Raw genomic sequence first — 12,207 nt, 5'->3', positions numbered from 1 at the left:
TTCGTATTAGAAGATACTGGTAATTTCCTGAATATTTTTCTCGAAATTTTCAGAAATAATTAATTCTTTATTTTTAGTATTACTACTTGAAGATTTATTCTTGTTAAAGGATCGTATTATTTTATCCATTCGAGAATTTAGTAGATACGGTCAAGGATTTATCCCTACCTTACCCTTCGGCTTTACAGGATTTATGGTACCCGACTTGTAGAACTACTATCTTCTTTAATAAGATAAAAGAATATGATATATTACAAGAATAAAACTTTATTGAAGATTTCTTCAAGAACGCTGGCTCTGATACCAATTAAAAGAAGCAATTACACGAGATTTAATCTCAACTAATTAAAAGAAGCAATCACACGAGATTTAATCTCAACTAAACCACAAATAAAGATTTAATCTTTATTCTTCAAATCTTCAGCTTTAAGCAGCAAGCTGTGAGCTCTGCTTTTCAAATGCCGTTAAGGTAATCTTGGATCTTTTCAAATGTGGATAAACAAACCACTGTATATAAACAGGATTTATCTCTGGATCTTTTAAACGATTTTCAAGATCTTTAATTTGATTATTGATTAATTTAATTTTCTTTTTTAAGATTTTTAAATAATTTGCAGACGGCATAATATAATCAAATGGAGGATCATAAATATAATTGTATGACATAAACTTACATTGATGAAATGATGAAACTTGAAACTGAAAACTCAAGAACTGGAGAAAACTTCGAAACTATTATTCAGAAAAGGTAGTAGAGAATTTTGGTGTGTGGTTCACAAAGGGTAACCACTCCTTTTATAAATACAAAAATAAAACAGTACTTCCACTCATTATCTTACATAACCCAATAGAATAAAAACACGTACACCTAGACACGTACACAAGATAAGAATACAAACTTTAATAATTTACAACAATAATGTATGACTTTTAGTCGAGACATAAATCACAAAGCTTGTGACTTCCAGCTCATTTTTCCATTGTCTCATGCATTCAATAATGCGAATATGTCGTCTCCCTCATATGGGTCCTGAGCATCTTGTAGATCATCTTGATCTGCCATCTGTGTATCGTCCTCCATTTTTTCTTTTCCTTTTGAGGAGGTTGATTCTTGAGTGGATAAATTTGATTTTTCACCAAAAACTTCCGTAAACATTGAAGTAATGGTATCCTTGTCCAAATGTTGAAAAAGTTCTTTTAACAATGTGGTTTGTGTTGGGGTGTCATGGCTCAAATTCCTAATAGTTTCTCTGGCAACTCCCAGAGCTATTACTCCCTGTCGATCATAAACTTTGTCTTCTGCAAAGAAGTCTTCTTTTTCCCACTATTTTATAAGAATTTTCCTAATTAATATAGTAGGGGCAAAGTTAATTTCAAACTTTTCTTTGGCCAGGTCTTGTAGTCCATATTCCCATCGAATAATCCAGGGAACATTATAATTAATGGCAAATTGAATCATGGCTGTTAAACCATCAAACTGGGTATTGGCATTTTGGAATTTGACCAATATGTTCTTAACATTTCTGGGAAGGATTGAGGACATTACCCCCCATGAAAAAAAAAAGTTTTGAACCAAGTAGGTATAAATTGATGAATATCATTTAATTGGAATTTTATCCACCACGAGTGTTTTCTTTGAGAATTCTCATATAGTACAATGGTATCCCAAGCCATGATATAATCATGATAATTAAACATATTAGGCTTTGCCTGAAAAGTATTTAATTGTCTAGCTTGGCTAAGAGGTAAACCCCAATTAGCAGCTGGGATAATCTTTTTTATTATCATTTTAGAAAATGCATAATCGCGATTGCGATCCATATGTTGAATTTCAACTGATCCAGTTTCGACTAAAATTGTTTCAAAATAGTCTCTGGTTTTTCTACCCAATATGGGTTGTAAATCTTTAATCAAATAGCTTTGAGCTATATGAATAGGAGATAGACCTTTAAGGTCTTTATCAACAGGACAACAATGAAGATATCCTGATATTAAATAGGGATATTTTAAATCCTCTTTTGAACCCTTTAATGCAAATATTGCATTATGATAGTAATGAATTTCATAAGCAGTATCATCATCTGCAAATTCTTTAATTGGATCAAATTTTTCTTCTTCTGTGGAAGCCATATTAGGCTGAGGAACAGCAGCCCCTCTTTTAAAGGGTGGTTTGTTCATCGGCTTTTTTCCGGTTGCTGGTCTCTTTAGAACCGTCTTCCAAGGTTGATCTCTGCAAAAATTCTCTGGTTAGAAAATCCGGTAAAGAATTAGATTTTCCAGAGATATGTTCAATATCAAAATCAAAACATGCTAATATAGCTTGTCATCTAGCAAATATTTGTTTAGATGCTATTACTTTAACATCTTTTAAAAGAATATCTTTAGCAGATTTGCAATCAACCCTTAATAAAAATTTCTTGTTTAATAGATCACTTTCAAATTTTGTAATACATTTAACAATTGAAAGAATTTCTTTCTTTATTGTAGAATAATTCTTTTGAGTATTATTCCAAGTTCCAGAAGTATATCGCACAAGAGCAAAATTTTGACCCACATTTTCGAGCAAAGATCCAATAAATCCCAAAAGAATTGAGTTAGAGCCCGGGTCCCCACAATATTGTAAACTCTAGGCAAAGATGAATTATTTATCTGCAAGACAAAATTGCCCGTAACAGTGCTTTAAGGTGATTACAGTCGTACATAAGATCCAACAACTACGAATCGAGAGAGTGTAGCACAACAATCTCTTGATATCAGTTAACAGTAATATACAGAAGCTTTCAAATATATGTATGAATGGAAAAAAATTGATCATTTGTCGCGTATTCACCGGTTGCGGAAAAGAACACAACCTTCGTTTATCGAACGCAACCTTGTGTGATAAGTCAAAGGACACAATGTTTGGTTCAAATGTGTGCAAACTTTCAGACATAATTTTCGAAGAGTAAAAAACAATAATAAATATTATTTTTTTCAAATAAATTGTCTAAAAATTATAATACAATAAAGAGATCTCACCTCGCCGGCCGCATGTATATATATATATAAATATATATATATATAAATATATATATATATATATATATATATATATATATATATATATAATCACAAAAGACGAACGGGAACAAAGACATAATTGTACCATGCAAGATCGATGAACACAACTGTGCCAAACACATCAGAATACGAATGCATTACAATACCGCAAATGACTCATCAATTGAAGTCCTCTAATCCTACTAAAGTTGAGTTCGATCATAATATAGATGGAGTTGGCAATATTTACAAATGAAAAAATCTCTCAAATCTTCAACTAACACGTTTTATGAAGAACAATTGAAAAAAATTCGCCCCAAAAATTTTACACTACGGCTAAAAGGGAATTATGAGATTTTTACGAAGGTGAGACGACAAATTTACCACCGCTCTCCTCCTCCAGGTTCATAGTAACTTGGATAGAAGAAATCTTGCCAAGAATGAATGTCTATGAATCAATGCCAGGAGTCAAATTGTCACAGCTGAGCAATTGAAAACAAACATGCTCAGAGTCCAGGAATAGATTCGAGATTGTATTTATGAGAAGATGAACTTTCATCCTCTCGGACATCCTGCATCTGTGGCTCTTTTATGGCGTCCAACGCATGTAGATATGCGTAAGAGGCGTTTCGACTTGCTGAAGGGCCTGGATTACTGATTTTGCTTGCAAGGAAGCGGCGAACCAGGCCTCTAAGAAACGGAGCCATAGTATCTGGTTCGTGTTCTAAGTAATACATGATTCCACCCATGCATGCACAGAACAAAGCGACCTAGATATTTGAAAATAAAAATAAGTTCAGGGATAGAATAATAGCAGTTTTATATTTGGACTTGAACAATTCATAAGTGTGCTTATATTATTATTGATTAGCCCTTCACACTATTGCTTGATTAACCTGGTGGTGAAAAAGAAGAGGTTACCAAACCATAAAGTAGTTTGGTAAAAAAGGAATTTAAGGGGATTCATCTATTGGTAGAATTGGACTAGAATTGGTAAAAGAAGGGCTTCTAGTATTATTAATTAGCCCTTCACACTATTGCTTATATTATTATTGATTAGCCCTTCACACTATTCCTTGTGCCTGGGATCCAACTACTTCGGTAAAATTGGACTAGAATTTAAGGGGCTCTCTCTTGTATGATTGAGAAGAGGGAATTTTGGAAAAAAAGGAAAGTTTTCTAGGACAAGAAAATGGAATAAAGATGCTTGATTCTGGACATTGGGCTCATCAAGCAGAGGGAATAAGCATGTTTTCAGAAAATCAGACATTTTATGACCTAAATATGCTTGAATGCTTTTCAATAAAAAATACTGTAAAGCATTGGTAGAATTCCCCAATTAAGTTGACGAGAAAAAAAGAGTCTTTTGTACCTCAGCATTTTTTATATCTGGAAGCAAATGGCGATTCACTAAGATATACCATAAAGATTCTCCAGCTCGAGGAAGAACATACAAGGCCAACTCCCCACGTCTAGCTTTCTTCTCCAACAGTACAGACAGGGCAGATATCCCCCCTGCAAGCCAATACAAGAGCTTGTGGTCCTTCAATGCCACTTTTCTGTGCATGCATATTACCCCCTTTTGTCACCGGGATATGTTAATCAGTACAGTTACGATGACTGAATATGTATACAAATGCAGCAGCAGGAAAAAGTACCTGAAAGATGCCAACAAAAGCAGACAAGAATGTTGTAGAGCGCACAGCACCTTTAACAGCAAGCCAACAGGTTCGAACTGGAGCATCCATGAACTTTGAAAAGAGACAATACATAGTTACCCACTAAGCAATTATGAGAACTCATTTGCACTGACTAGAACTTAGCTAGGAACACAGCTACATAACTTACAACACTGAAGGCAAAACCATCTAGTAAATCCCATCTTGGCAGTCTGTATGCTATACAGGAGATCAATCCCAATATTTTCCAAACTCGTTAAGATGCATAACAAAGATTCTTCCATTTGCTAATTCGATAAATGCATAATAGAGACACTACTTGAATATTTGCTCGGACAAAGAAATAATCAATATCTTCTACCAAAATGTACAAGGAAGAATAATAAAGGAGTACTCTTACACAACTATGCAATGATCATCAATGAAATAAAGATAATAAGCTCTCCACCATCTTCTAATTAAAAGCCTAGGTCAGGTAGTCTGGAATTATTACACTGAAATGGGTATAGTTTATTTGATCCCCCTCTTAACTTTTTGTAGAATGAATGAATCGATAAACACAAATTACTTGGTCAACCCTGTTAACATTTGTTATAAAAAATGAGTGTATAACAAAAACTATAAAGGCATGGCTTTTACCATTAATAATGAGAGGATGTACCTTTTGCATCCGCAGAACAACAAAAGGCACAAATGTCAAAGAGAAATATAGAGGAAAAGTTTTCCTGAAGGTATCTCTTGCAGAATTTGCATTGTGAAATAAGCATGACTCAGTAACAGGATGGATAACAGAGCAAGGAACAATATCAGGAAACTCCTCCAATTTCACAGTGCTAAATCCTCTTCTGTTGGACAAGTAAGTAGATAGTGAGGCAATATCTACTGGAGAACCTCTACAGCAATCCCTTACAGCTTTGTACACAGGTGCAGCAACTGGACCTGTTTTCTGAATGAAATCTTGATATGATTTTGGCAAGCTCTCAGGGCGCATAACAAAAGCGTACATAACCTGAAATGTGTTTATACTTAGAAAAATCGACAACAAAAGGAATGCATTAGAACAAGGGAATCAAAATTGAGTATCATCTGTAACAAGTACAGATAATTTCTAGTGCGATAATATGTTCTTCTAAGCTCTCATTATCAATACCAGAGATCTTTGACCCTAAAATAGAATATCGACAAAAAGGAAACAACAGTTAAAATTGAAACTTTCAGTAAGTGATAAGTCAATACCTGTGCACAGGCTATTGAAAAAAGCAGTGTGTCCCCGTGACTCCAATGGCTTCCCCAAAGGTGGAACTTGTTTTTGGATTTAGCAGAGTTATATGCACACTGGATAAGAAATCATATAATTGACAAAGTAAAAATATGCAAACGTGGTCATAGTACCTCTTACACTGGGAAAAACCCAGGAAAATGAAAGATTATATACTCATACCTGAGCGAGCCTAGCCAAAAGATATAAGGCAAGTGTACGCCTCCGGCTTGAATCATCTAATGCTAAGATAGATAATCCTGAGACTGCACCTGCTAAAAATCTGCCCCATCATCCCCTTTAACAATGTCATACACACGGAAATGGATAAATCATACAATGAAAATCTATTTCAAAATAAAAAAAATGAAGGCTCGAACAAAGAGAATACCAAATCAAGAACTTTGAGATTATCTTCAAGGACATAACATCATCAAGTACGTGCAGTCAAAAACCAAGTAAATGAGCGGCAATTGTTGACTTACGCATTCATTGGTGTCTCTTTCTTTCTAAGCTTTCTCAGCAAACACCTCAGAGCATGGTAGGAACCAGTGAATCCTCCAAAAAGCAAACCAACTCGGCACGCTTCCTCTCTTACTATAAGGTCTTTCTCAGATACAAGTTGCTGCAATCAAATAAATAGGTCGCCAAAATATTAAATAACCCCAACCAGTAAATGACAGAACTCTTCCATGTATATATCACGCTTAACAAGTATATATCCTCTATCAAATCATGGAACAGCACACTCGTGCACATAAAGATTCCAAACCAACAAAACCCAAAAAGTAGTGAAATATCCATATTAGTTTTTGATTTCTTCCGACTCTGAATCTTATCGTTATAAAATTCCTCAATATCCATTGTAGATTCCAGAATCCAGAGTTTGTTTTCTGTCTAACTTTGATTTTGGACTGCTTCTTATAACATCCTCTTTGCATCGATTTCAACACCACCCGGTTAACAAGTTCATGACGCACTACTCATTCTACCATTACCAGCTGCTAGAAGAACCCCAAACATTTGCAAATTTCCCAGGTCTCGTTAAAACCCCTTAATCTAACCTTGCACACAATTCCCTGCCTTGCCCGTTTTACCCACAGTTTTTTCAAAACTATCATCATTATAGTCAAAGTAGGTAACCCAATCCACTGATAGATACATATATGTTGCTGAAAATAAATTATATACTGCAACACTAATTTAGTCAAAAAGAATACGTCAATCCTGAAAAATATCAGTAATTAATGGCAAAGATCAAACTTTATTAAAATAAATCGAGCGATCACACTGAAAATATCTATCAAGTCATCATCTTTCTACAGAATCAAGGAAACAACGATAAAAAAAAACAAAGAAACGTATAGCTAAACCTTGAGATCCAGGAGAGATGAATATGACTTTAGGCGAACCAGTTTAAACGCCCGAAGGAGAATCCCGATCCCCACTCGAATACCATACGATAACAGAAAACTCTGGCAGAGGTTTCCGACGGCATTGGCGACGCAAGACTCATCAGCGTGGTCGCACGGCGGGTGGAGTCCTCCCTGAGCTCCTATCTGCCGGCGTTGCAGCTCCTTTATCGCTTCCTTGAGCCGATCCTCTGCCTCACGAAGGCGCCGCTCCGCTGAGTCCTTTGCTGAATCTGAGTCTGGCGGCTGCGGCTGCGGCTGCGGCTGCGGCTGCGGCGGAGATGTGTGCATTTTACACGGATAGTTTAGTTTTCTTGCTTCTGCTTTTATTTATTGGTTTCCCGATTGGCTCAAACAAGGAGAAAAGGGACGCCTCTTTGTTAGGCTTAAATTTAATTTACACTAGTATAATATTTATTGGTGCACAGTTACCCATTTCATGTATTTTTACAATTTATGTTTTACAATATTTATAAGAATTCGTTTTCTTTATTTTAAAAAATTTTGAGCTTTTGGAGTCGAATTCAAATCAAACTTTTCATTTATTTTTTATCAACACAAGATTTTAGATGGATTACCTCAACGACAATATGTATCAAATAATTTTATATATTAATTATTGCTTATAAGCTAAAACCAAGACAACTAATCTAATAGATTGTTGATTTCTTCCATTAAATCGACATTAAAGCTTTAAAGATGTATTTTTAATATTATATGAAAACTCTAGTTTATAAGATTATACATTATTTAATATAAATATATTGCTAGGTAAGTCACACAATTGTGCAGAGAAGAAGAAATAAAATAGTTTCAGAGTTCTTAAGTCTATTTCTCTCAAAATTCTCTTATATCGATTATGTTTCCAACATCTGGCATCTGAGAAAGGTTTTCACAAAATTCGTGAGAAGATATTTCTGGTGTGATAAATAAATATTCTCACAGAGTTATCTTTAATTGATGGCTTCCAACAACAATTTCTTTCAAATCCAAATTCCAAAGCTTCTTGGAAAGAAATTTGAACATTGGAAGATTCAGATAGAAATACTATTTGGATACCAAGAGATCTTGGACATCATCAAAGAAGGATTCACAGAACCAGATAATGTAGAAACATTATCAAAGGACGACCAAAGCATCTTGCAAGAAAATTGGAAGAAAGATCAAAAAGCTTTATTGATCATCTTTCAAGCTATTGATTCAAATAATTTTGGAAAAATTGCGATAGCCAAGACAGCAAAAATGCATGGGACACTCTTTTAAAATCCTATAAGGGTGTGGAGAAAGTTCAAAAGTTCCGCCTTCAAACTTTAAGAAGACAATTTGAACTTCTTCCAATGGAGAAAATATCAACGATCTCTGATTTCTTTACAAGGATGTTAGCGTTAGTCAACCAGATGAAAGCCAATGCGAGAAGTTTAGTCCAAAAATAGTTGAGAAAGTCCTCCGTTCTCTGACCATACAGTTCGAGTACACCTTAAAAGCCATAGAAAAATCCAAGGATTGATCAATTATGTCAGTTGACGAGTTGATGAGTTCTCTTTTGGCACATGAACAACGTCTGAAAGAAAAATCTGAGAATACAATTGAGGAAGCTTTACAAAGTCAGTTGACAATCGATAAAGTAAAATACCTCAAAGTACAACCAAGTTCCCATATACAAGTCAATAAAAGGAACAACAATAAATCTGTCAAAGGAACAGAGAGAAACAATGGCAAAGAGAAGGACAAATCTCATATTAAATGCTTCAAGTGTCAAAGATATGGTCACTACAAATCTTAATGCACAGAAAAAATTAATGAACATGTGCAGAGAGACAATACCACAATAGAAGTGGATTATTGTGATGAATCAGGAAAAGCCATACTACGCACATGTGATATTGTAGTGGAAGATCAGAAGAATATTTGGTTTTTAGCACATGATGCAGCAATCATCTGTGCGGGAGACAAGAACTAATCACAAAACTGGCTGAAACGGTTCAGTCAGAAGTAAAATTTGGGAACAACACGAGGATTTCAGTTTCAGGGAAATGAGAAATAAACATAATTACAAAAGATGGATCAAGACAATAATCACAGATGTATATTATGTTCCTGGTCTTCATCAGAATCTTCTTAGTATAGGACATTTGTCCGAACAAGGCTATGCCATCAATATCAATGTAGGGAATATGAGACATAGCAAAGGTAAAAATTACTCTGAATCGAATTTTTCCTTTGACTCTTAATGTGAGGCCCGGGGTCGAAGAGGGCGGGGGTGATCGCCGGTGCCATGAGGTGGCACGGACAATGAGCGGCTCCTGACAGGCTTCTAGATGGAGAGAACATGAATGAACCGTTCTTACACCGGAAGGAGAGGGATTTCGAGACTGTTCAATGTAATGAACTGTACAGTTGAAGAGGGCTTAAAAGATTTAATTGGTACTACTCATATCAAAAAGGTGTATCTTCTTTTCGGTAGCTCATCACATAAGAACTCTAAAGTTAAGCGTGCTTGAGGAAGTTTCCTAGGGTGCGTGTGAGTGAGGACATAAGCACGCCGAAAAGACTCGTCTTGATACAGTGAGAACAGTCGTCAAATCTGGGGTGTTACACTTAAATATGATATTTCCTGTTTTAGCACATCGGTTCAAGATCTATCATGGTTATGGCACTGGATATTTGGGCACGTGAACTTCGTCAGTTTGAACATTCTCAGTCGTAAAAAAATGGTGTATGGACTACCTCACATCACACCTCCGGAAAATATATGTAAGACCTGTTTTGTTGGTAAGAAGTGCCGTAATGAATTTCCTTCAGGGCATTCTTGGAGAGCTAGAAAGTCGTTGGAGCTAGTGCACTCTGATCTTTGTGGTCATTTTGAGGTTTCTTCAAACCTAGGATATAGTTACCTTATCACATTCATTGATGATTTCAGAAGAAATACTTGGATCTATTATCTCAAAAATAAATCAGAGATTTTGATATTTTTAAGCAATTTAAGTCTTATGTAGAAAGACAAAGTGGAGTAAAAATTAAAACCCTGCTGACAGATCAAGGTTCTGAATATATGGTTGGAGACAAATTGGCATCAAGCATCAGCTGACAACTAGATACACACCTCAACAAAATGGAGTTTCAGAAAGAAAAAACCACCCTATTTTGGACATGGTTCGTTGTATGTTGCAAGCTAAACATAAACCAAAGCAATTTTGGGCAGAAGCAGTTGCATGTGCAATATACATCTTGAATAGATGTCCAACTAAGACCCTCCAATTGAAAACTCAATACGAGATTTGGAATGGAAGAACTCCTAGTGTAGCACACTTCGTGTGTTTGGATGTGTGGCATATGCACATGTGCCTAAAGAGTTGAGAAAGAAATTTGATGCTAAAAGCGAGAAGTGCATATTTCTCGGCTACAGTGATGTGACTAAAGGCTATCGCTTGTATAACCCCGTTACACAAAAGATAATTGTTAGTCGAGATGTCACGTTTGATGAAAATGATGAATGGCAATGGAGCATTGAAGAATAAAATAATTTTCAATTTGTGTTAGTTGACAATAAATCTTCCCATAGTGATGTTGCATCTTACACACATAAGGATGAATCAAATGAACAACCTATCACATTGACAGTACCTGATCGCCCACAACGAGAAACAATCTTAGCAGCTCGACTATAAGATTGCATCATATCAAATGAAAACGATGCCTCGGATGACGAAATCATCAACTTTGCCCTTTTTGTAGACTGCGATCCAACAACTTATGTTGAATCGTCAAGTGCCGAAAATTGGATTCAAGAAATGGACAAAGAGATGCATGCAAATGAACGGAATTGTACTTGGGAACTAACAAGTCTTCCAAAAAGAAATAAGCCTATTGGTGTGAAGTGGGTATATAAAAATAAATACAGGCCAACTAGAGAAATTGTCAAGTACAATGCTCGATTAGTAGCCGAAAGATACAAACAAAAACCAGGGATAGACTATTTTGAAGTATTTGCACCAGTTGCTCGACTAGACACTGTTAAAATGATCATATCTTTAGCAGCTCAACATCAATGGGCAATTTATCAAATAGATGTCCAGTCTACATTACTCAACGACATACTTAAGGAAGAAGTATATGTGAATCAACCTAACAGATATGTCAAGAAAGGACAAGAAAATATGGTGTATAGATTGCGAAAGGCTTTATATGGGCTTAAACAAGACCCTAGAGCTTGGTATGCAAGAATCAACACATATTTCATGCAACAAAACTTTAGCAAATGTCCTTCTGATCATACACTATATATCAAGGTTGGGAAAGAATAAATATTAATTTTCTGCTTATATGTCGACGATCTTATCTTCACCGGAGATAGTCAAGAGATGGTTGCAAACTTCATGAAGATTTTGATAAAAGAGTTTGAGATGACATATATGGGTCTCATATCTTATTTTCTTGGCAATAAATTTGCACAATCAGAGAGAGGAATATTTATCTCAGAAAAAGTACGCTAAAGACATTCTTAACAAATTCAGAATGTCTAATTGTAAATCCATCCGCACTCCAATGGAAGAAAGACTGAAATTGACCAAGGAAGGTACCAGTGAACTAGTAAATTCATCATATTACCATAAATTGATTAGAAGTCTATGTTACTTGACCTCAACCAGACCAAACATTGTGTACAGTGTGGGAATCATAAGCAGGTATACAGAGAATCCAAAGCAATCTCATCTACAAGCAGCAAAGAGAATTTTGAGCTATATAAAGGGGACTATGAATGACGAAGTACTCTACTCTATATTTGATAGTTTTCAGCTCGTGGGATATACTGAGAGTG

General features: G+C 35.4%; 1 protein-coding gene across 1 annotated transcript; it reads right to left on the bottom strand.

Annotated features, from left to right (window-relative positions):
- Positions 1 to 3,136: 3,136 nt before the first annotated feature.
- On the bottom strand, positions 3,137 to 7,760 carry LOC140805211 (uncharacterized). Its single transcript, XM_073161440.1, has 8 exons — positions 7,350 to 7,760; positions 6,462 to 6,601; positions 6,160 to 6,259; positions 5,955 to 6,053; positions 5,380 to 5,727; positions 4,698 to 4,790; positions 4,412 to 4,618; positions 3,137 to 3,809 (listed from the first exon to the last, which is right to left on the bottom strand). The coding sequence occupies exons 1-8, from the start codon at positions 7,677 to 7,679 to the stop codon at positions 3,546 to 3,548; spliced, it is 1,581 nt and encodes a 526-aa protein (XP_073017541.1). The 5' UTR covers positions 7,680 to 7,760; the 3' UTR covers positions 3,137 to 3,545.
- Between the last annotated feature and the right edge of the window lie 4,447 nt (positions 7,761 to 12,207).

The sequence above is a fragment of the Primulina eburnea genome, chromosome 11 (assembly GCF_022965805.1).
Source record: "Primulina eburnea isolate SZY01 chromosome 11, ASM2296580v1, whole genome shotgun sequence".
Taxonomy (NCBI): Eukaryota; Viridiplantae; Streptophyta; class Magnoliopsida; order Lamiales; family Gesneriaceae; genus Primulina; species Primulina eburnea.
Note: the sequence above shows the minus strand (reverse complement) of the source record. Positions and strands in the feature narration are given on the sequence as shown.